We start from the raw sequence: 25,018 nt of genomic DNA, 5'->3' as shown, positions 1-25,018 counted from the left end.
GAAATTATGGTTGAGCTGTGGCCACACGCTAAAGACCTATAGTCTGAATCCCCAGTTCTGGTGATGGTGACCTTATTTGGAAATAGGGTTATCATAGAAAACCAAGTTAAGCTGAGATCGGTAGGGTGAGCCTGAACTCAGTACACTCTTGTCTTCACAGAGCAAGACACAATGCAAGAGTGAAGGCAGGGGCTGGAGAGACGACTCAGCAGAGAGAAGTACTTGTGCTTGTGTAGGACCCAGGTTCGGTTCCCAGCGCTCAAATGGTTTTGAGCGCTGGGAACCATCTTTAATTCTAATTCTAGGGGATCCGATGCCTTCTAAAATCCATGAGCATCGGGCACTCATGAGGTGCACATACAAACATGCAGGCAAAAAAAATGTATTTATTTATAAAATAAATACAATACAATGCACATAAAATTAAATAATTCTAACAACGAAACAAACAAAACAAAAGGCCATGTGTGGTGGCACACACCTTTGATCCCAACACTCAGGGGACAGATGCAGATGGATCTTTGTGAGTTTGAGGCTAGCCTGGTCTATATAGAGAGTTCCAGGCTAGTCAAGGCTATATATAGCAAGACCCTATCTCAAACAGGAGAGAGAGAGAAAGAGAGAGAGAGAGAGAGAGAGAGAGAGAGAGAGAGAGAGAGAGAGAGAGAGAGGCAGAGATAAGGCCTGGAGTAGAGTTTTCTGCTCAGCCCTACCTAGCTTGCCCAGTGTGGTAGTATACCAGTAATCCCAAAGTTTGAGTAGCTGGGGCAAAGGTTGGAGACAGCTTAGACTACAGAGGAAATCCAGCCACAGCTATGTAACAAGACTCTCCAAATCATGGGCTAGGCTGAGGATGATGGCGCACGCCTTCAACCCCAGCACTCTGGAGGCAGAAGCAAGTGCATTTCTGTGAGTTCAAGGCCAGTTAGGTCTATATAACAGCATGTAATACGAATGAAATTGAAATTTATGCACTGGCAATGCTGAAGCATGTATGGGCAGCCCATATATGGCAATTCTGTTGAACTTGTCCATATTGGGTTTCATGGTCTAATCTTATGAGGAAGACTGACCAGGTCTCTCTCATGTCAAAAACAGAAACAAAACAAATCAAAACAAAACAAAACAGAACAAAAAAGCTAGGCATGTAGCTCAGGGGTAGAGCACTTGCCCAGCATGAGCAAGGCCTGGGTTTAATTCCCAGTATGAAAACAGAAAAGGGAAGCAAGCCCACTAACATCATGCTCTCAGTTTTCAGGCCTCTAGACAAGGGGCCAGCGTGAGTCTATTCTTTAAGACACCTGTTTCATGAAACTCGGCTGTAACAGGCCCAGCGCACACACACCCAAGTGGATGCTGTTGCTATCAACCCCGGAGACCAGGAAACTGCAGCTGGACTCTGCCCTGGCTGTGGAGGGAGAGCTGGGATGGTGGCTTAGCCGAAGTAGAGCTAGGGAAGGTTGGGAGGGGTCACTGATGGCTCTGTGGTCTCAGGTCATGTACCAGAGACATCAATGACTTTGCAAATGACTCGTTTAATGTGTGACCAAGAAATTGCTGGGTGCCTGACCTGTGTTAAACACGGCTGTTGTCACCGCTTTGATGTCTAAACGGGGGAAATGATGGTCATCCCTGGAGGGTGACCAAATAGCTTCCAGAACACCCTTGGCATAAGCACCGTGTGTGTCCAGTGTCGTGGTGGGGCTGAGTCATGTAGCGAGATGGGAATCTGCCAATGTGTCAGAGTCCCTTGGTGTGGTGGCATTTCCACAGCCCGACAGCAGCTTCTGATGGAAGAGCAGATGATGACCCAGATGATGACCCTGCGTGGGCGTGTGCTGACTCACTTCTCATCAGGGAGCCCCGACTGGATCTCAAATTGTTGCCTGCCTTCTGGACCTGCTCATTCAGCACTTTGTGGAGTTCAAGTTTAAAGTCCTGAATGAGAGACCTGATAATGAATATCTGACCCAAGTGAGGTACACGGCTTTGATTACAGTGATTGTAAAAATGATCCAGATAGATGTGTACTTCCTCGTGTTTCTTCTGGGTTTGTTGCTCCCCATGACCGTTTATAAAGGCATTTGCAGGTTACAGAAGGACCAGGCATATAGCTAGGTTAGTAGAGTGCCTGTCTCTAGCATGCGCAGAGCCCTGAGTTCAATCCAGTGCATCACAGCATAAACTTGGCCTGATGGTGCATGCCTGTAATCCCAGCACTGGGAAAGGAGAGACACAAAACATGTTCAAAGACATCCTCAGCTACATAGTGAGCTTGAAGCCAGACTGGAGTACAGGAGACCTTCTCTCAAAAAAAAAATGTCAACAAGAAAAGTTGGAGATGTAGAATGCCCCACAACTTCAAGTCTGGCACTCAGGAAGCTGAGCCAGAGACTCCGAATTGAGGCCAGGTTGGGTTATGTAGGGCAGACCATCCTAAACTGTATAGCAAACACTGCCTGAAAAGGGGGAAGAGGAAAGACTGGAGGGGGTAGTCGCTCAGTGGTAGCAAGATTTCGTAACTTTCACAAACCCCAAGTTCAATCCCCAGCATCAAAAAGGCTATTGGAGACAAGAAGAAGGCTGAGAGGCAGACGTGCTTGTATGCTGAGTATGAGCGTCCCAGTCCCAAGTTCCTGCTCCCACATAAGAGCAGGAGTCTGTGTGAGTCTATAACCCCAGCCCTGGGGGGCAGAGACGGGTGAGTCATGGAGTGCAACAGCAGGCCACAGGCAGGAAAAGTAGCCACTCATGTACACACACCTACAAACACAAACAAACAAACATGCTCACAAACACACCCACAGACATAACACACAAACGTTAGATAACAAAAAGAGAAGATAGCCCCCCAGTTGGTAAAGTGCTTGTTTAACATGCACAAAGCCAAGTTTGACCCCCAGAACCCCATAAAGTAGGCATGGTGGGATATGTAATCACAGCAGTGACCTAGAAAGCAGAGGCAGGGGGATCAGGAGTTCAAGGTAACCTTTGAATCCATTCTCCATCCATAGTAAGTTTGAGACAAGCATGGGCTACAGGAAACCTTGTCTCAAAAAATTAAAACCAAACAAACCACACGACAGACTTGGCAGGTTTGGTGACCCAACACTGCCATCTTAGCATTTGGTTGGCCAAGCAAAAAGACTAAGAGCTGAAGGCCATTCTGGGCTGATTTCTCTGTATGTAGCTTTCATAATTCCAACAATCTACAGTTCCTCCAATGGATCCCAGGCTGCTTTCCAGAAGCCTGGGTGACTCCGGGCCTCCCCAGATCCCTCTGAACCACAGACTTTTGACTACTCGGTCTGGATTGCTCTTTTGTCCTATGTTCCACCAGACATTGTAGAGTTTTTCTGTCATCTTGAGGCAGGATATAAAGACAGGAAACAGAGGGGACATGGGAAGGGAAAGGAGCCCCTTACCACTGAGAGTCCTGTCTGGTCACATTTAGGGAATGTTACTAAACCCACAGAGATAAACCTTAGCTATTTAATACAGTGCATCACCCCTGTACACATTCAGAGCCCAGAGTCTTAACTGAAGTCTCTCAGCAGCTGAGAGTGGAGGATTTCAGCAATGAAAGGCCACGGTTGCTTTTAAGGCTGCCTACACAGGAACAACCTTCCATGTGCACAGTTATTTCCAAATAACTTGAGCATGTGAGGCCTTGAGGTGACCTTAGTTCATTCCCAGATATGTTCTGCTAGTCCAACAGACAAGCACAAACATTTGTTTATGGTAGCATTTGAGCTTTTTCCGTTAAGCCTTGTTACCTGGGGAACTTGCCTTACTGGCTGTAATTCTACCCAGTCCACCTCAGGAGTCACCCCCACGATCTCATCCACGGAATAAAAACAGGTTCTGTAGCAACTACTTGAGATGGAACTTGGGAAACTGTCAAAATCTTACATACGGCCATTGTAAAGACACTTAAGGGTGACTCTCCTTTGAGAAGCGTACAGAGCCCTGGACATGCCTTGCTCTTTCCCAGAGTACCCCTCGTGTTTTTAAATAAACCCTGTTTGGTACTGATTTACCCTGAAATCCTGAAGCGAAGTCAAGGATCTGGCTTTACCTAGTAGAGGTCTCTGAAAAGGGACTGGGCTGCCTCCTGCCCACCGATGACCAGACTGTAAGCTATGAAACACTGGATTTGGTGGGATCCCGGGAATGCTGAAAAGCTAAAGATGGGTCTAGGATCACAACACGCGGAATTTATGCCTCAGCCCCCAAACCACGCAGCTGCCTCTCCCAGCTGGAGCTGAGGGTTTCTCTTCTCTGGCCCTGTGACTATTGTTCAAGGATAGGTGTCTGAACCTCTCCCTGCTCCCCACTATGGCTCATCTTTGTCCCTGGTCTGCTCTTTACGCTGCTCCATTAGACTATAGCCCAGTGTCACCTCGGGGCTGGGAAGGACAGGCTCCTCTAAGCGTCACTCAGCACAGGCCTTTCTTGGCCAGGTGGCCCTGTATTTCCTGTGCAAAGGCTGGCTACTGCTCAAACAAGCGCAGCTGTGACTCACGGGCAGGCTGGGTACTGCTTGCCTGACTGGAGCAGAGCGGTGGAAACCAGTTAGAGTTTGGCGTGAGTCGGCCAAGCAGCCGGTCCATCCGCTTTCCCTGCTCTGGCAATCCTCGGCGGTGGCCCTTCTTTTCCCCATTTGGACAAAATATTTCAAGAAAGAAGGCCTTAACTCTCTAGATTTGCCCACCAGTCAGAGCCAACTCCCTTCATCAAAATCCATGATTTCACCAGGCCTGAGGATACACACCTATAATCCCAACAACTGGGAGGTAAAAGTAGGGGGACTGTGAGTTCATAGGTCAGCCTACAGATTAAATTTGAAGCCAGCTTAGGTTATATGAGACCCTATCTCAGAAATGAAAGGGAGCTAGAGAAAGGGTTCAGTGGTTAAGAATTTATACTACAGCCAGGCAGTGGTGGCGCACACTTTAATCCAAGCACTCGGGAGGCAGAGGCAGGTGGATCTCTGTGAGTTCGAGGCCAGCCTGGTCTACAAAGCAAGTTCCAGGCCAGCCAGTGTTGTTACACAGAGAAACTGTTTCAAAAAAAAAAACAAAGGAGAGAGTATATACTACTCTTGCAGGTGTTCAGTTCTGAGCACCCACACCAGGGGATTCATAAAGACTTCCAAGTCCAGCTCTGGGAAATCTAACAGCTCTGGCCTTCAGAGGCACCTGCAAACACATCACATACACATGTAATTTGATTTTTTTTTTTCAAAAAGTAATTTGGATAACGACAAAACCCTAGGCCAGGGGCATGGCTTAACCAGTGGGAGCACCTGCTGGGCAAGCTTGGCCACCTTAATTTGATCCCCAGAATGCAGGAAGGAAAGAACTGGCTCCGTACAGTTGTCCTGACTTCCACAAGCACCAGGACATGTGCATGCCCCTCCTCTCACACGCCATGCACATACACACATGTATGTGCACACAGATCATAAAGTGAAAATTAAAAACGAAAGCCATCAATTTATCAGCTGTGGGGGCTTATCCTGTGGAAGGCGGGATTAGGAGTTCAAGAGCAGTTTTTGTTCAGTGAGTTTGAGGTCAATCTAGGACGACTGACCGTCTCTAAAACAGGGCTTCAAAGATGCCACCAACCCTGAAGACCAGAGTACAATTCCTAGGCCTCAGGTAGTAGGAACCGACTACTGCAAGTTCTCCTCTGACCTCCATAAATGTGCCATGGCACGTGCACACCTATACACCTAAATGCACACCACACACAGACACACCTTTAAAAAAATTCCTGAATGGACCTTGGGGTGGTTTGAATTTGAATGAGAATGACCCCTATAGGCTCATATATTTGAATACTTGGTCTCCAGCTGGTAGAACTGTTTGGGAAGAATTAGGAGGTGTGGCCTTGTTGGAGGTATGTCAATGGGAGTGGGGGAAGACTGAGGTTTCAAAAGCCCACTCTTTGCCTCATGCTGTGGATCAAGAGGTGAGCTCTCACTGGATCGTAGTGATGGCTCATGCTTTTACACCCAGCACTCAGGAGGCAGAGGCAGGTGGATCTCTGTGAGTTCGAGGCCAGTCTGGTCTACAAAGTGAGTTCCAGGAAAGCCAGGGTTACACAGAGAAACCCTGCCCTAAAACAAGAAAAAGATGTGAGCTCTCAGACACTGTTTCAGCTCCATTGCTGCCTGCCTGCTGCCATGCTCCCTATCTTGTTGGTCAGAGTCTATCCCTCAGAACCTGTAAGCATACTGCCCATCTGTACTATGTGACAGTTCGGAACTTCTCCTGTATTGCGGCGTCTGCTCTACAGGACCATTTGCTAGCCGGGCACGGGCCTGGAGATTTAAACACACAGAGACGGGTCATCCTTGAAACAGGAATGACCCCTTTATTGAGTCCAGGGGCAGCTTATATAGGGATCCTTAACTGATAGCCACGCCCCAGCCAAACCTACCAGTAATCACTCCCCTGCCATCAGGAACTCCTGAGGGTCTCGTGCTCAGAGCAGCTGCAGGCTGTCTCAGAGCAGAGGAAAACAAGTTGTTTACAAGAAATTCAGGATCTGGGGGTTCACAGCTCCCAACATGTAAGTTCCCCAATCAACTCTTTCCTTGGTCACGGTGTCTTATCACAGCAATAGAAAAGTAGCTAAGACAGACCTCTAGGGAAGGTGGGAACACCACCAGGACCACAGAGTGCAGCAGCAGAGCTCAGCTGTGAAAGAGTAGCCACAAAGATAACAGACACTCACAGACACACAGGATAAGTAAACGAATGCAATAAAAACGGGAGTAGATGTAGCTCAATTCACAAGTGCTTGCTTAGCACACACAAGACCCTGCCCTTGACTCTGTAAGCACCCGAAATTAGGCAATAGTGGTGCATGGGATTCCAGAAGTGACCTAGAAGGTGGAGGCAGGAGGATCAAGAGTTCAAGGTTGTCTCTGAGACGTAGTAACTTTGAGGTTAGCACAGACCTGTCTGTGAGAGACACCCTCCCCACCACTGTCTCAAAACAAATACAAAACAACAGAAAATCACTACCTTTCTGACTGCTTCAGTGGGCAAGGACTGTAGTCTTAGCACTTGGACAGTGAAGTAAGAGGACCGAGCCCTGAAAGCCATTCTGGGCTATACAGCAAGACCATGTCTCAGAACTGAAGCAAGCCAGGCGGTGGTGCATGCCTTTAATCCCAGCACTCGGGAGACAGAGGCTGGAGGATCTCTGTGAGTTCGAGGCCAGCCTGGTCTACAGAACAAGTTCCAGGACAGGCTCCAATGCTAGCAGAGAGAAACAGAGAAACCCTGTTTTGAAAAAACAAAACAAAGCAAAACACCCAAAAACTGAAGCAATGCCATGAAACCCCCTATAGATTTCATGATATTCTGTTGTAAACACAATAAAATTTTTACCTTGATCTAATAGAGAATAAGACAGAGCAGAAATTCATGTTTTACTTGCTTTTTTGATTTTGTTAAGGTTTTTGTTTGCTTGTTTTTTGTTTTTGTTTTGAGGCAGGGTTTCTCTGTAGCTTTGGAGCCTGTCCTGGAATTAGCTCTATAGACCAGGCTGGCCTCGAACTCACAGAGATCTGCCTGCCTCTGCCTCCCAAGTACTGGGATGAAAGGCATGTGCCACCACTGCCTGGCTAAGTATTTTGGTTTTGGTTGTGGGGATGGAATCCAGGACAGGGCACACGCTAGAGTACTCTGAAATTGAACCCCAGTCCCAGATTAGAGTAAAAATTATGTGCACAGTCGTTTACACACAAGAACTATCGAACTCGCTTTGCTTTATGAGAGCTCATGTGGCCCAGACTGGTATCTAACTCACTGTAAAGCTGAGGATGACTGATCTTCTGTCTCTGCATCTCAAGCGCTGGCGCATCGCTACTCCCCTTAACATAAGAACTCTATCAGGACAAAGGAAGGAGTCAGCCTGGTTCACAGCCTGTGCCCAAAGTCAAGTCCAGCCACCATCCCCAATAAGCCAACTAAAAGTGGAAAGCACAGGGGCTGGAGAGATGGCTCATCAGCTAAGAGCACTGGTTGCCTTGCGAGAGGATCTAGGTTTGATTCCTAGTGACATGGTGGCTCCCTGCTTTGTAACTCCAGTTCTGGGGGATCTGATCTGATGCCTTCTTCTGACCTCCATGGGCACCAGGCGTGTATGTGGTACACATACATACATGCTGGCCAAACACCCATACATATAAATATAATTTTTTTTTTTTTTTTTTTAGTTAAGTGGAAAGCAGAAAAAGGAAGATTTATTCAATGTGGCGTTATTGGGAAGAGGGACAAAGATCCCGCGAATTCTCTAAGTCTATCTTCCAGGCTCCTGAAGTGAGATCAAAGTTTAGAAAGCCAAGTATAGCCCATCTATTCAGTACAGGTCAAGGTGTGGTTCACTCACCACCCACAGACACAGCATTGTCTTGGGCTTTAGCCTCATCCTGTGAGATGGCCTGATAAGTTATTAAACCTGTGTAAAATCCCTTAAATGTTTTCCACCCAGCTGGTGCGTTTTCCTTCTCCCGGCATGAGATTCCTGGGGAAATTCCCATTTCTTTGGGCTTCATTGTTTCAATAGTCTGAAATTATCTTCATTTAGCAGGCCAGTTACAGAGTCAGAATGGAAGCCAGGGGGTTAGGGGCATGACTCAGCGGTAGTGTATATGCTGAGGGTCAGGGGCCTTGGGTTCAGACAGGCAGACATGTGTGCACCCCCCCCCCCCACCACACACACACAGTCTGTCTAGTAACTGGGTTTCATCCCCACCGACCTCAGCACCATCTCCAAGGGACTGAGCTGCCCCAGAAAGAGGACGCCCGCCTTTGTTTAGAGCAAAGGCTAATGCAAAAGAATGTTACCACTGCAGCAGCTTTGATGTTGTGGCTTTACCTTTATTAGACCTGGGATGGAGCCAAAGAGAGCCCTAATGGAAACCGAGATGATGGATGTGGCCCAAAAGAGGTAGGAATCCAAGCAGATTCAGATACAAAAGCAAGCTAATGGCCTGAGCGAAAATGCTGAGGGCAGCGAGTCAGGAGCCGGGCACCAGCCTCTCGAAATTTCCCAGAGCGCCTTGTGTCAGCGCCAGTCCTAAAGAGCCCAAACAGCTGACACCGAAAGCTTCCAGCAAATTGGGCTTTGAAAAGCACATCAATGGATTGATCTGTTAGTTACAAGGGCTGAGGGCCGACACAGAGAGTCAGCTAGGTTGCCACGGAGAGGGGCAGAAAGCATCCCTAATTTTCAGCCCAGAGGAGTTTCAGGAACCGGACGGGGCAATTCAAACCTGGCGAAAAAGAGGCAGAGCTAAAGGGGTTTCCACCCCTTGTTCGGGACCTGAGGCCCGGGGGCAGACCAGCCTGAGAAGTCAGGCCAGCGAGCAGATGGCAAACTTGCACCTCCTGCCTTGTTCTAGAACAGCGGTTCTCAACCTTCCTAATGCTGCGACCCTTTAATACAGCACCTCATGGTGTGGTGACCCCAACCATGAAATTATTTTTTGTTGTTTTTTTTCAAGACAGAGTTTCTCTTTGTAGCTTTGGAGCCTGTCCTGGACCTAGCACTTGTAGACCAGGCTGGCCTCAAACTCAGAGATCTGCCTGCCTCTGCCTCCCCAGTGCTATTGTTTCAGAAGCTACTTTAGAACAACTTTTGAGAAGAGCTCATGGTATGAGATGGAGGATTTTTTTTTTTTTTTGACCTGGCCTCACTATATAGCTTGGGATGGACCGAAATGTGGACTGGTCCTTTTGTCTTTGCTTCCCAGTTGCTGGGGTTACAGGCATACGCACTATGTTTGGCTTATTCAGTGGACATGTATTCCAGGTTGGCCTTGAACTCGCTGTGTAGCAGAGGATGACCTTAAACTTCTGACCCCTCTGTCCTTACCTCCTGATCGCTGAGATTACAGGGGCTCACCACTGCGCCTGTTTTATGTGGTGAGGTAGGCTACGGTAGGGCTTCACGTATGCTACACAACTATTCTGCCTGGTGAACATCCCTTGATTAGCTATTTTTTTGGTAAAAGATCTTCCAGGCTTATTTTTATTTTATTGCATGTGATACACAGAACTCTAGTGACCAAGGGATGTTAGACGTTTCCCGACGTTGGACAGGAAAAGAAAGGGGGGGTCCTGGGACAAGGTCCTACAGCTCTCAACTCCAAGACAGTGTCAGCCAGGTGTCCCTAGGACCATTAGCCACAGCAGACACACGGAAATTTGACCCCTCGGGCCTACAAAGTAACTAAAAGTAGGACACAAGGCGACCGTCCCTGCCTTCGTTCTGTACCTGTCTTTATCTTAGAACTCAGGCTGCTTCTTTTCCTCTAAGTGTGGATGTACTGACCAGTCATGGATTGTCTAACAGCCGTGGGGGCTTGCTGAGCCCCCTTCCAGGCTGAAGACGCAAAGATACAAGAAATGGTATACAACAAATGTGTCCAGAGAAGGAGCAGATGACACTGGAAGACCTCAGTCACCTCGTGATCCAGGAACCAGCACAGCCCCGCAAACAGCTCGACCCATGAACTCACTCCCTGTTTTCATAGTTTGAGAGATCTAAAGTGGCATACGCTGATTATAACTGTTCATTCTAATAAAGCCAGCCCCCCACTACCCTTCCTTGTCCTACTTCTGTTGGGACCATTTGGAGTCCTGGCCTCCAGCTGCTCTTCCCTGCTAGAGATCTTTACTTTCCTTCTGATTTGAGTTACCGAAAGCTGTGTCAAAGTTGTTTACCAGCTCTGCTTCATGAGCACGTGTTGCGTTGGCCTTGAGGATCAGAGGATAAGGATAAGAGGACACCTGTTGGCCCACCTGACTGTGCTGGGTATATAAGCCTCCGCGGTGTTATTAAATAAAGGGCTTATTACCAGTGACTAGAGGTCCGTGTCTCTCTGTATGTTTCAACTTCCAGCCCCTTGCCCGAAGCTCGTGAACTGTATGGTAGCACATAGAGTGCAGACAGGAGTTGTGTGCTGCACACTTCTGCTGACCCCTTACTCTTCCCAACTAGCCCCCTCCCCTGCCAATCTAAGGACATTAGAGTTGCTTACAGGAATATGGACAACTTCCTAGTGGCTACACCTCTGGAAAGAAAAACCTCTCAGCCATTGTTTACTGCCTATGACCTTTGGAGAGGGGCAGGACCTTGTGAACTCCGTTTCACAGTTGGAAATCTACATGTAAAAAGATTAATCCTATATTTAAGGTTGATAGTCTTGACTGTCTAGCAATGATATTTTCAGATTCCTGCTGAATTAAAAGCTTCGTGTTTGTGTATCCCCGAGTGTCCCATGCACGGCACACCTGTGGAGGTCAGAGGACAGTTATAGGAATCAACTCTCTCCTTCTACCCTATAGGTCCAAAGATTGAACTCAGGCTGCCAAGCCCAGAGGGAACCTTCCCCTATCCACTGAGCCATTTGACAGCTCATGTTACTATTTAAATCACAAAATCTTGCATTTTCCACCTTCTCTGGTCTACGCCCCTCCCGAAGAAGAATGAATACATCTTTGAGTGACATACACACTGTTTGAGACCCCGTGTCCTCCAGATTTTACCTCCCCCACATCACTGACTGAGCTCGCAGTGTTTCGTGAGCCCATCACCGAATTACACATCGGCTCTAATATGCTCCTCTTTGAAGACGGGGGATGGGGAGACATGGCTGGGTTCTGACACCCCAGGAGCTCAGTCTGAACAGTCACTGGGATATGATCACAGTTAGGAAGGAGTTAACGCAAGGGTAAGGGAGCAGCTTCCCTGAGCGTGGGATGCATCCCAGAGACGTGCAAGTCGGGTGGGTAAAGTGGAAGCATTTTCTGAGGGAGGCTGGATGCACAGTGAGTCCTGTGAGAAGCAGTAGGTGTGAAGTGTGGGGTGCTGGGAGAGAGGCCAAGACATAGGGCTGGGGAGATGGTAAGCAGGGGTTGGAACTAGGGAGGGATGGCAGATGTCATGGGAACAGGGTGATGGCACACACCTGTGCTGGGGAGTATTATTTTTAAGGTGTGTTGCTTTTGCGTATGCTGTGGGACATTTGTTTAACGACATAAAGATGTGTTGCTTTTGTTTATGCTGCATTTGTTTAACTCTGTGGAACTGTGATTCTTTGCCTGTCTAAAACACCTGATGATCCTAATAAAGAGCTGAACGGCCAATAGCGAGGCAGGAGCAAGGATAGGCGGGGCTGGCAGGCAGAGAGTGTAGATAGGAGACCCAAGGAAGGGGAGGAGGCCGTCAGGGTCAGCCACTCAGCCAGGGTTGTGTAGGAGGGAAGGTAAGATCAGAAAGAAAAGTAATTAGTCCAGAGGCAAAAGGTGTAGCTGGGATAATTTAAGAAAAGCTAGCAAGAAGCTAGTTAAGCTAAGGTCAGGCATTCATAACTAAGAATAAGTCTCTTGTGGTGGCGCACGCCTTTAATCCCAGCACTCGGGAGGCAGAGGCAGGCGGATCTCTGAGTTCGAGGCCAACCTAATCTACAAGAGCTAGTTCCAGGACAGGCTCCAAAGCGACAGGGAAACCCCTGTCTCAAAAAAAAAAAAAAATTCCTTTTACAGTTGGGTGTGGTGGCTTCTGCCTTTATCCCAGGCCTCTAGAGGTTGAGGCAGGTAGATTTCTTCATGTTCAAGCCTGATCTAGAGTTCCGGGCCAGCCAGGGCTACACAGCCGAGACCCTGTTTGACAAAACAAATTCCTTTTACAGTTTCGGAAATAGCATAGTGCAGCTCCTGAATCTAGAGAACTTTCATTGATTAAAGGTGGGGCCTCTTCTGATTTTAAAATTTATATACAAGTAAAAAGTTCCCACCCTTATTTTTCATAAAGCACAAGTCCAATGAGGCAATGGCACAATATTACTGAAAAGCTAACACTCTTCTAAATAGGTTTTAATTGGCATGCTTGTTCTAGAATTTGAGCACAAGAAACCGCTACAGTAGAAATTTTTTTTCCGTCCTCCTATGCCACCAACAGAGATTGGCCGCTACCTCCCCCTGCTTTCCCAAACAGCTGTTTGTCATTTATGGGAAAGCTGCAACACTAAACCCTCAGTAGATCTTCTCTGGCTATGTTTGTCCGTCTCCTAGCAACAGAGGGAGTTGCACAGCTTGTTTTCCTATGTGACAAACTCTGAAAGAGAGGCAAGGAGCCAGGACAAAAGCCATGAGTTTACCAGGCCTGGGCTCTCCTTCCTGGAAGGAAAACCTAGCTCAGACTCTGAGGATACAGACAGAAACTGCCTCTTAAGTGCCTGCCCCCATCCCCAACACACACACACTTTCCGAGACAGGGTTTCTCTGTAGTGCAGGGTGTCCTGGAACTCTGTAGACCAGGCTGGCCTTGAATTCAAAGATCTGCCTGCCTCTGCCTCTCAAGAGCTCGGCACTCCCAACTTTCTCTACACTAGCACTTGACATCAGCCTGTGACACAGAACTTTAGAACCAAATACCTATGCTGGTCACTGCCAAACGGGCTGTCATACCCCAGGCGAGACAACTGGTGCTGGTAAGCCTCCACTGGCTGTCCCTGGTGCACCCACCTGGGAAGCTCACCACATGGCTCCCATGAAGGAGAAATCCGCCTTGTCCTCGTCCATTACAGAATTCACATTAGGTATGCTGGCTAAACAATGACGTCTCCTTTGACCTCCCCATATTGGTCCACTACATCCTCGGGGTATCCTTGCCAATGCCTTTTGCCAGTAAGTTTGTCATTCCCTATCCTTGTATCCCTGGAGCCATGTTTGACTCTTCGGTGTTAGATCAAAGTTTCCAGTGTAGAATTCACCTTGCTCTGCCTGTCACTACCGAAGCCATGTTGCTGCCCCACATTGTCTTCAGTGGCTTCACGAAATTTGTGCAGCTTTAGCTTTGGTAGAAGTGATAGGTAAGGGATGGACAGGGTGCTGGCTTAACGGGTAAGGTTCCTGCTGTGCAAGAACGAACGAGGGCCTGAATTCAGACCCTTAGCACCCATAGAAGTCAGGAGGTACGGGGGCTGGAGCGATGGCTCAGAAAGAGCAATAGCTGCTTTCCCAGAGGACCTGGGTTCAATTCCCAGCACTTGCATGGCAACTCCCAACTGATTCTAACTCCAGTTCCAGGAGATCTGACACCTTCATACCAACACACATAAAGTTAAATAAATTATTAAAAAGTCAGGTGTGCACATGCAACTCCAGAGCTGGGGTTCTACCCAGAGCACACAGGTCTAGGTCAAAGAGTTCTAGGTTGACTATGGATGGGCTGGCAAGCTGGCTCAGTGGGTAAAGGTGCTTGCTGCCAAGTCTGAGCCTGAACACACATAGTGGAAGGAGAGAACCAGCTCCCACAACTGCCCATCTATATTTCATTAATGTACAATAGTGTGTGTGTGTGTGACCGTAAATGTGTATGTATATATGAAATGATAGCTAAGACGACCAAAGTGGATGCCATCAACATTTTGAGCAAGTCCTTAATCTGACTTCATTCCATTCATAACCAGCTCAGATAGGTAGCAGACAAACTAGTAATGCATCAGGTCCCAATTTATCCTGTCCTGTTTGTTTTTCAAGATGGCTGCCCTGGAACTTGCTCTCTGTAAGCTGGCCTCAAACTCAGACCCACCTGCCTCCCTAGTGTTGGAATTAAAGGCGTGCCCTACCAGGATAAGCCCAATCTTATCCTGCCTTCTACTTGGTCTCTCTTTTGCCAGGATTTTACTCTTAAGTGATATATGTGAAATTGCTGGACTGCACCATTGTATGGGTCTAGGTAGGGCTTGAAGCTATGCATACCTAAAATCTCAGCACTGAGGCAGAGAGAGAGGGTTCAAACCCAGTCTGGTTCAAACCTCCCACACTGTAAACAGAGGATGGGGGGAATCTACGCCTCTGTGCCTACAGCAGAGTTCTCTTCTCCCTCTTTTTCATAGGCAATGAATCCTTATGGATGTGACTTAGCAGTAGTGTTTGCATATCGATGAAGCCGTTTCAGCACCCAGCGACCTGACCTAAAGGGCCTGCATATGTAGTATGCATCTTGTTTACTCTTTTCTTGGCATTTTGTTCTGTTTATCCCTTCCATCACCATTTCAGACAAAAAGGGCAAGGGATCCAATATAATAAAAAAATTGATTTAGCTGAATGTATGTGCATATGCCCACTGAGACCAGGACATCAGATGATGTCCCCCTTACCGGCGGTTGATCTACCAAAGCCAGAGGCCAAATTCATCAGTTTTACTAAGTCCAGACTACAACTTTACTCTCAGTCATGCATGTTAGCTAAGCAAGTCACTTTGCAATGAAAAGCCACCTGCCGCCTCCTAATTCTAAATAGCTTACAGACACAGTAACTCCACTGTGTCACATCCAGTGGTATGCAGAACCAGTGGCTGGCGGCCTGACATCCACAGAAATTGTTCAATCTGTTTTCCTTCCTTGAGCCAGTAATGTTTCAGGCTTAATATGGTAATGTAAAGACTACATTCTGGAGGGAGCCCCACCGCTCCCTGAGGATTGACAGTGGATTAGTTATAGCAGAGGAAGGCAGGGATCACGGAGGCTCTCTAGGCCTGTGGTTCCCAACCTTCCTACTGCTACACCATTTTAATAAGTTTTTTGTTTTGAGACAGGGTTTCTCTGTAGCTTAGGAACCTGTCCTGGAACTCACTCTGTAGACCAGGCTGGCTTTGAACTCCGTCTGCCTCTGCCTCCCAAGTGCTGGGATTAAAGGTGTGTGCCTCCACCAGCAGGCTTAGTTCCTCATGTCATGGTGACCCCCAACCATAAAATTATTTTCATTGCTACTTCATAACTGTAAATTGCTATTATGAATTGTAATATAAAATCTGACATGCAGAATGTATTTTCATTGTTAAAAATTGAACATAACTAAAACAGTGATTAATCACATAAATATGTAGTCATATATTGTGAAATATTTAGTAATGATTACAAATATATGAAATTTTGTCTTGAAGCATGGTGTAGCATGGCTAACAGTCTTAATTTAACTACATGGCTACATTTTGTGGCTGTATGCAAAAACTAATCAGTGTGTGACTGCATTTTCTCAACAGATCAGGAATTCTGGGGGCAGCCTTTACGAGAGCACAATGAAGCTCACCTTCCACAAGTCTACTTCTGTATTTGAGACTTGATAACCAATCAGCTGGAAAACCCTGCTTCACAAAGATACGTTTGGAAATGGAAGAAGATGCAGCACAGGACCACAAACATTTGCTTCCAAATTTTATACTTGGCATCACTGCATGGCTGTTCCATGAACTCTTGTGCTGTCTTGGGAACATCCTCATCTGGCAGCGTCTTCATTGCCAATAATTGCTGATTAGTCACACAGTGAGTTCCAATGCCTTTTGGTGACTCATTCAGTACCAAGCGTTGACATCCAGATTGACAAGCTAGCGTAGCTGGAGCACCATCTGTGCAAATATCACAAACCTTTTCCCACAGATCTTATGCTCTTTAAGAAACGTCACATGTCAAATGCATCACATGCAGCAGTTGCTGTTTCAAGGTTTGCAAAAACTCAACTTTAAAGTCACCATCATTAATATACCTTACGCAAACTAGTAACTGTGAACAGTTTGCAACATCTGTGAATTCATCAGGCTGGATACTAAACATTGGAGTAGAGCAGATTTAATTTCCTGGATTACATGGTCAAGAGTATCAGCTGACAAGCCATCTACTCTTCTGCAGGGTCATTAGATAAAGAAACCGCATTACTGCGTAACAAATTCACCTCCGATCACAACTCAGAACACTGCAGGGCCACTAGCAACTGAAAATCCTTGGCAAAGGTGTTGAAGTTTCATAGCTCTGATTCCAAGTGCCACCAAATATGAAGCTTTAATAGCTGCTACGTTTTGTTTGTAATACTTGCCACCCATGTCAGGTCTGGCTTTCTTGAGCCCATCAGCTTTGCTTCTAAGACAACTGGTATACTTGTCAGCAAGCTTAGATGCTTGTTACCAAAATGGCATTTTTAGTTTGTTTGCCTTCATAGATCCAGCTGATAGAACTTCAAAATAACATGTTTTCTCAATTCCTACTGTAATTATTGAGGTAAAGCCATACTCACATAAAACCTATTTTCTTTTAATGGTCTTCTCTACATGATCCACTATCATGGGATGGTTTTCCAAAGGAAATGATATGTAACAACGGCTTTAATATCGTTACAAAAGACAGCCAGGCATGGTGGTGCCAGTCTGATCTACAGAGCAAATTCCAGGACAGCAAGAGATACACAGACCATGTCTCAAAAAACCAGACAGATTCCATTTTATTCCAGAGAGTCAATGGGGGCAGCCCTGGGTTTCATTTCCCACTCCCCGCTCCAGTTTCTGCTTTTTGTTATGGGTGGAATGAGAAGTCAAAAAAGGGACGGGAGCAGAGATTGGAAAAAGATCGGCCCATTTCTGTTCCTTTCCTGGTACTTGTCTCTGTGTTCTAGAACACCTGTCATCTGGTCATGTGCTGGTGACCTATGGATAGCGTCTTGGTCTCTTTTTAAGTTCGTGCATGTGTACACACAAGTGCAGGTGCCCAAAAAGGCATCGAACCCTCGGAGGCTGAGCTGCAGGCTCCTCTGAGCAGCTTGCCATTGGTGCTGAGCTGCACTTGGATCCTATCCAAGAGCTGTACTTGCTCTCAGCAGTTGAGCTGCACAATGGTGACCCACGCCTTTTACCCCAGCACTCCAGAAGCAGAGACAGGTGGATCTGTGAGCTTTGAGGCCAGCCTGGTCTAAAGAGAATTCCAGGACAGCCAGGGCTACACAGAGTAACCCTAGGGCGACAGGGAGGACCCCTTACTTTTCATTTTGATTTTTCGAAACAGGATTTCTGTCCTGGAACTGGCTCTTGTAGACCAGGGTGGCCTTGAACTCAGATCTGCCTGCCATTGCCTCCCAAGCGTTGGAATTAAAGGCATGTGCCACCACCGCCCGGGGTCAATCACCTTGTTTAAAACCCACTAAAGCCACACACTGAGGTCCAGGGACCAGGATTTGCATCCTAACAAAAGTGGGAAGAAAAGCTCTCAATCACCAGAGAGCCCCACTTGTAGAAAACGAGTGTCCAGCTCTCACTGCGACTGAGTAATGAAATGGTGGCAGTCATAGGCAAACTGGATGAGTAACCAGGAAGGGCTGGAAACTGCCTCTAGGGCCAAGAGCTCAGTAAACTTGACATATATGTGGCTGGACATGCCTGGAGATGGAAAGAGCAGAGGTGTCACAGTTCCTAAGACCACAGAAAATGTATTTCCCAATGGTTTTAGGTGATCCCCCTGCAAGAGTTGTGACCCACAGGTTGAGAACCACTTTTCTAGGCAGTTAATGGCTTCTGAAAGAAAGCTGCTTGGGAATACTCTGGTGAATAATTAAGTAGCGCACACAAAAAGACATTAAAGGGGACTGTTTGGGAAATATGGGAAGAAATTAAATTGGTTGCCCATGATCAAAATATATGCACATGTATGAAATGTCATAATCAAACTATCATCTAATATACATCAATAAAGGGCCTGCACTTTTATACCCAAGACATTGCGCTCCATGACAGGCTCTAGAAGTACTGTATTTTAAAGTAAGAGGGAGAATAAAAATCCTGTTTATATACTAGTCTGTATCAGACCAAATGATACTCACCTGGGCATACAGAAATGTTCCAATTGTATATTTATATCCACAATCAAAACAAAAAAACAAACTTGTTACACGTAACAGAATTCACAGTATTCCTGACTAGAGTACTGTATCTTAAATCTACCCAGTACCAACTACTTTGTCAATAGCACTAACCTTCCTATTTTTCTAATCCTAGCTGGGCACGCACCTTTAACCTCGGGAGGCAGACGCAGGCAGATCTCTGAATGAAGGCAAGCCTGGTCGACAGTTTTGAGAACAGACAAGGCTACACAGAGGGACTGTCTCAAACCAAGAAAAATGGTGGTGCTCGCCTTTAATCCTAGCACTTGGGAGATAGAAGCAATCAGATCTCTTGAGTTCGAGGCCAGCCTCGCCGACACCGAGATCCAGGACAGGCTCCAAAGCTACAGAGAAATAGTCTCGAAGAAAACAAGTACCATTTCACCAGGCATAATAGTGCAAGCCTTTAATCCCACAGGATCTCTGTGAGCTCAGTCAATGTCATCTACATGAGACAGCTTGCCTTGACAAAAATGTGTGGTTTTTTGCTTGTAGTTGTGACAGGTGATCTTGAGCACCCGTGTACTTACTTAGTTTTAGTCACAACAGGAACAAACATGGTCATCATATTTTAAAAGAAAAACCAACTTGAATGCACCTCTTGTGGATCTCTGCTTAGATGGCACATGCCTATGCATCCTGCAAAACATCAACGCTAGTTAACTGTTTAGAACTTGCAACCATTTCACATTAGACATACTTGGACCTCAAAGTCTTCTGCTCCAGTCCCATCCTCTTTACTTCAATGAGTGGAGCAAACATACAGCTGGTTAGTGGTGGCACTGGCCTTTAATTCCAGCACTGATCTCCTGAATTCAAGGCCGCCTGGTCTACAGAGCTAGAGGACAGGCTACAAAGCTACAGGAAAAGCCCTGCCTCAAAAAACAAACAAAACCCCCCACCCCATGCTCTCTAACAATGTGCACACAAATGCTTCAACCAACCATATTAGCTCAAAACTTGCACCAAAGCACCCCCAGCACCCATGTGAGAAAAGCAGTTGTCAATGTTGGGAAAGTGGAGACCCTGCCTGCACCAAAAAAAAAAAAAAAAAAAGATGCAAAAGATATAGTAGACAAGCTCATGTCTACAATGTGCAAGTGTGCAGGGGAGGATTGCTGAGCCTAAGAGGTCAAAACCAGCCCAAATAAACCAAAATCAAAGAAAGGTATTAAGAATCTGAGAAGCAGGCCGGGCGGTGGTGGCGCACGCCTTTAATCCCAGCACTCGGGAGGCAGAGGCAGGCGGATCTCTGTGAGTTCGAGGCCAGCCTGGTCTACAAGAGCTAGTTCTAGGACAGGCTCTAAAAAAGCTGCAGAGAAACCCTGTCTCGAAAAACCAAAAAAAAAAAAAAAAAAAAAAAAAAAAAAAAAAAAAAGAAAAAAAAAAAGAATCTGAGAAGCAGCCAGGTGGTGGTGGTAGACGCTTTTAGTCCCAACACTTGGGAGGCAGAAGCAAGCAGATCTCTGAGTTTGAGGCCAGCCTGGTCTACAGAGTGAGAGAGAGTTCCAGGACAGGTTCCTAAGCAACAGAGAAACCCTGTCTTGAAAAAGAAAAAAAAATGAGCCCTGGACACCCACATTGCACACATGCAATGAAACTGCACATTGGATCATACTTCTGATATTTGGCACGTCACACACTCACATCTTGGTCATCACCATACAAACAGATTTGTCAGAGAGACAAACAAAAAACAAAACCACAAAGACTAGTTGGAAGAGGGATCACTTTCTGAACACCTATATTGGATGTTGCAAATCTTCATGTGAGCTAAAGATGCTTTGATGGCCCCTTCTGCAATCCTCATGGTTCATTCTAGTTACAATAAACTGTTCTTTATTATCCCAGCAATTTTCAGGGAAAATAGCCTGCCAGCTTAGACTCCGCTGTCTTTGTGGTTCATAACTTAGAACAATCCGTGCCCTGTCACAGAAGAGATCACAGCAAAGGCAGACTATGTCACTTACGTGTTCTAAGAGCATATGCACAACCACATGGGAGACAACCAGCCTCCCCTTCATATATATTCTTTTTTTATTTTCTTATTATACCTTCCCCAAACAGAGACATTCAACAGTAGTTAGAATGGCCATCTCCCAACATTTAAAAAAGCTGCATCACCCAGTGGGTGAACAAAGAAAAGAGTGGCAACCTAGAGTTCAGCCGAGTCAGCCACTGTGGAGCCTTTAGTGGTGAGGTCTTCCAACTTCAAAGTGATGTGTCTTCAACATATACCATCATTTTAGTGGAAAAACATAATTAATTTTGGTGAAATGAGATTCATTTCCAGACAGGATTAGTAACAGCGTTCACTGAACTTCTGCTCTTCTCGGTGAACTGAGGAAAATGAAAGGCAGCTAGAAGATGAGTGGGATTCCAGCTCCAGCTGAGACGGACAACACCAGAAACAAAACAGTTCTGCTGATTCACAAAACTGACAGCAGTTTCAAACCTGCAACTTAGTTACAGACCAATGACACACCTTTTCAAATGGCAAAAATACAAAAAAGTGTTACAAAAATATTTCAGAAAAAGTGCATAGTCTAAGTGCATAGTAAATAAAAGCACTGAAAAATATCTTGCTAGAGAGGGAGTTCAGCCTGGAAATTTATAACCAAAGCTGAACAGTTTTATCTTACACAAACTATACTCAAAAATAGCTTTATGAGACTGATTTCTGGCTAAAAGTATCAAAGGGTTTATTAGTCAAGAAACAAACACCTTAACTGACAAGCATGGTTAGAAAAGAAACAGAAGCTGCCACCCACCAGTCCCAACTCACTAAGCCTTCTTTAGCTTTATGGTACTAATACATCTCTTCATAACAGAATGTGGCAATCATGGAATTAGTTATTGCTGTTCAAATAAAAAAACACAACAAATCAATCCCAACAATCTTCTCAAACACGTGTCAATTTACAATTCAGAGTATTTTACACAATAGGCTCCTGGCAGCATTTTTAGACAAATGATCTTTTAATTTATCCTGACATGCTGTAATGAATAAATTACACCATTTGAAAAATTATGGTCAGTAAGTTTCCCCTTCATTTGGATTAAAGGGAAAAAGAAAAGCGGCCAAAAGAGACCATGATGAAGCGTGCAGAGGTACCTACAGAAGCGGGGCTAGAGGGTCAAGATCACTAACTTCACACTGTGTGATACTCTTAGAGCCATTTCACAAGGATTTTTAAGAAAAATATCTTGTAATATAGTTATTAAACCCTTTAACACTTCCACTCTTATTCATAATCAGTCCATCTGCTTGCTAGTCAGTGGCCACAGGAGCCAACGCCAAAGTTATGGCAGCTGCAGTACTGGGTATTGTGTCTGTGAGTCATTGGAAAAAAATAATGGAAAGGATGATCTTCTCTTTAAGACCAAAAAAAAAATCTTTCACAGCAGAGGAATATAACAATGACTTGCAGTAATCTATCAAAAAAATTAGGGAAAGCTGGGCATGGTGGCTCACGTTTTTAGTCCCAGGACTCTAGGGAGACAGAGAGGGGAAGATCTCTGAGAGTTTAGGGCCAGCCTGGTCTATATAGTGACTTCCAGGCTAGCCAGAGCCACAAAATGAGACCCTGTCTCAAAACATAAAACAAAAAATTGAGATATACTTCATGTTGAGTCAGCAAGGCATTTTGTTTAAAAAATTTCACTTCCTTACAGAAACAGTTTTTAGTTTTTAATGAACTTGTAAACAAAAAGCTCCCATTTCAAAATAAAAACAAAATCCCAGATCATATAGATGTTTACAGTGATTACATTTATCTAAGCAACACACATACATGTTCAGTTGTAAGACAGTAACTAAATTTGTGACAAATATGCTTTTATAATAGCAAGAACATTATAGAGTTAATGCAGAGTCCTAAGGATAATCTAGTAGTCGCTATGGTTTTTTTTTCTTAAGTCTTCACTTTAGATGCTGTTATTTCTAGCACAGGTAAGCAGGCAGAGTCTTTCAAATGCTCAAACACTGGAATCTTTGGTTGCTACCATATCAGCTGGCTTGCAAACAAGAAGCCAGCCTTTTAAAGAATGTTTTAAGTTAACAACTTGCAAACCCCAGGGATGGAAAGCCCTAAGAACACACAATTGTGAACATTCACAACCATCACAACTGTGGCTGAAGACTGTTCATGCCGTTCTTCTGAAAAGAGATCTCAAAAGCAGTATAGTTCAAAATAAAAGGTTTTAAACAAAAAAAATTGGCATATGCACAATTTCTCCACCAATTCGTGTGTCAACCATTTAGTTAACTTTTCCACTTGAAAAGAAAATGCAACAGAAAACCAGACACCATGTTCCACTACCTCAGTAATATTCACAATGACGGCGGCTGCAGCTCAGGGTCAGCACCAGCAGTGCTGCCCAGGGCCAGTTTACACTGAAATGAAGTTCTTTACACCAAGTAAATGGTTGTCCACAGCCACTGGCTAGTGTACATATGAACTAAAAGTCTAGTTTGGGGAGAAACAAACGCTGCTCCAACCATCTGCTCTGCTGCTTCTCTTCCTCAATTCATGCCTAGAAACCTATTAAAAAACAAAACAGAAAAAGGTTGTTACAAGTTTTAAATTTTTACAAACTCCCCAAATTAGAGAACCAGGACAATAATCACATTTTAGTGGCTGTTGTTCTTAACGTGAAACTCATCAAGCCTGACTCTAATTAAAGCCATCTCCCCTGACCTGAACGGCCAGGAAGAAGTCTACCGGTAGTTACAGCCTCAGCGCCCAACTCTCTCTCAGCTACCGCGAATGGCTGGCTATCCAAGAGGATGCCCACTTTTCTGGACCCAGAACACAGTTATTTCAGAAACCCAACTGAAATGAGAAGCAAGTGACATTACCGCAACAACTAGAGGATGGTTCTAACTAGATCAGAAGCCAACTTTTGTGTACACCATTTCTGGCAGAATTCTCACAACAGTAACAGTTATTTCACTTTTTTTTTAAAGCACAACTTTGTTGTTATACCTCTAAGAAATATGTAACCTGCATACAAAAACTTTACACTGATCTTCATACTTGTTTAACTTCCACTGTTGCATTAAAAAGAAAAGTGTCACGGGGCAGTGGTGGCACACGCCTTTAATCCCAGCGCTCGGGAGGCAGACCCAGGCAGATCTCTGTGAGTTCGAGGTCAGTCTGATCAAGAGCTAGTTCCAGGACAGGCTCAAAGCTACAGAGAAACCCTGTCTTGAAAAACCAACCAACCAAACAAAAAATCCCACTCTACTCAGTGACTTGTGAACTAGAAATGAGCAACGCAATGCTTTGGCATTGTTTACTTCCTGTCCTAATCTGTTGTACAGTTCCTTCTCCCACAGTGGATGCCAGGGCTTCTGCATTAAGGATGCTGGTTTTAAATGGTTCTTTATGGCTAGAGACAGAATAAACATGCCCACCTATTGATACCCTTAATAAGCTGGACATCAAATAAGCAAGAGCCATTTTTGTCTATTCCCTTCTAAACCCCCAGATGACTGAATTACATTTCCGACCATTTAACTTCAACAAAAATCAAAACCAAACCTACCACATTACAGAAAAACCATGCTTTGGCCAGTAATGTATTTCTCCCCCAGCCAACATTGGTGAGATTTCCTTTGGGTTTGGTGGGATTTAGAATATAACCCTACTGCTTACTCTTTATTACAGAGGTTTTTAAGACTAAAACGGGAAAGTCAGTATCAGACATTTATAATCATTTTTTTTAAATAAGCATTTCTTGACCAGTTAACTAGGAACTTTTCATTTGGGAGGAAAACCAGACATCCTCATGTACTTAATAAATACAATTAAGCTTTGAAGGCAATGATGTGCTTTACCCCTCCTTCCCACTGTCAACCAGGAGCAGCTATTTAACAAACCCAATTCCATCATCCTAAGAGCATAGAAAACAAACACTAAGATTATGAAATAGCACTGGCAAACTTAAAACAAAAAAATCTGTTGTGCACATGCACTCTTGTGTGTGTGTATATATACTTGAGTGTAGGCACACTTGTATTCAGGCTAGAGGTTGAAATCAGGTGGTGTCTCTCCCGATGGTTCTTCACCTTGAATATACCAACCCAGGGCCTTTTGCTGAAGCTGGAGCTCACAATTGGGCCAGCTTTCTTTGAGGACACTGTCTCTTACTTCCAGGTGTTGGGATTCCAAGTGGATAACCATATCTACCCAACTTAAGAGTTTTGGAGGATCTGAAGTCTGGTCCTCATATTTTGTGCTAAGTGCTTTATCTATTGGGCCACCTCCCCAGGCACAATA

The 25,018-nt window shown here is 45.3% G+C and overlaps 1 protein-coding gene across 2 annotated transcripts in view; it reads right to left on the bottom strand.

Annotated features, from left to right (window-relative positions):
• Window positions 1-20,753: 20,753 nt before the first annotated feature.
• Window positions 20,754-25,018, bottom strand: part of Csnk1a1 (casein kinase 1 alpha 1) — a 34,482-nt gene continuing 30,217 nt past the window's right edge. For both annotated transcript variants that reach the window (XM_038329832.1, XM_038329834.1), the window contains exon 11: window positions 20,754-23,278. In XM_038329832.1, the coding sequence (XP_038185760.1) occupies window positions 23,271-23,278 (8 nt within the window). In that variant the 3' untranslated portion in view covers window positions 20,754-23,270. The remainder of the gene's footprint in view (window positions 23,279-25,018) is intronic.

This window comes from Arvicola amphibius, chromosome 5 (assembly GCF_903992535.2).
Source record: "Arvicola amphibius chromosome 5, mArvAmp1.2, whole genome shotgun sequence".
In the NCBI taxonomy this organism is placed as follows: Eukaryota; Metazoa; Chordata; class Mammalia; order Rodentia; family Cricetidae; genus Arvicola; species Arvicola amphibius.
Note: the sequence above shows the minus strand (reverse complement) of the source record. Positions and strands in the feature narration are given on the sequence as shown.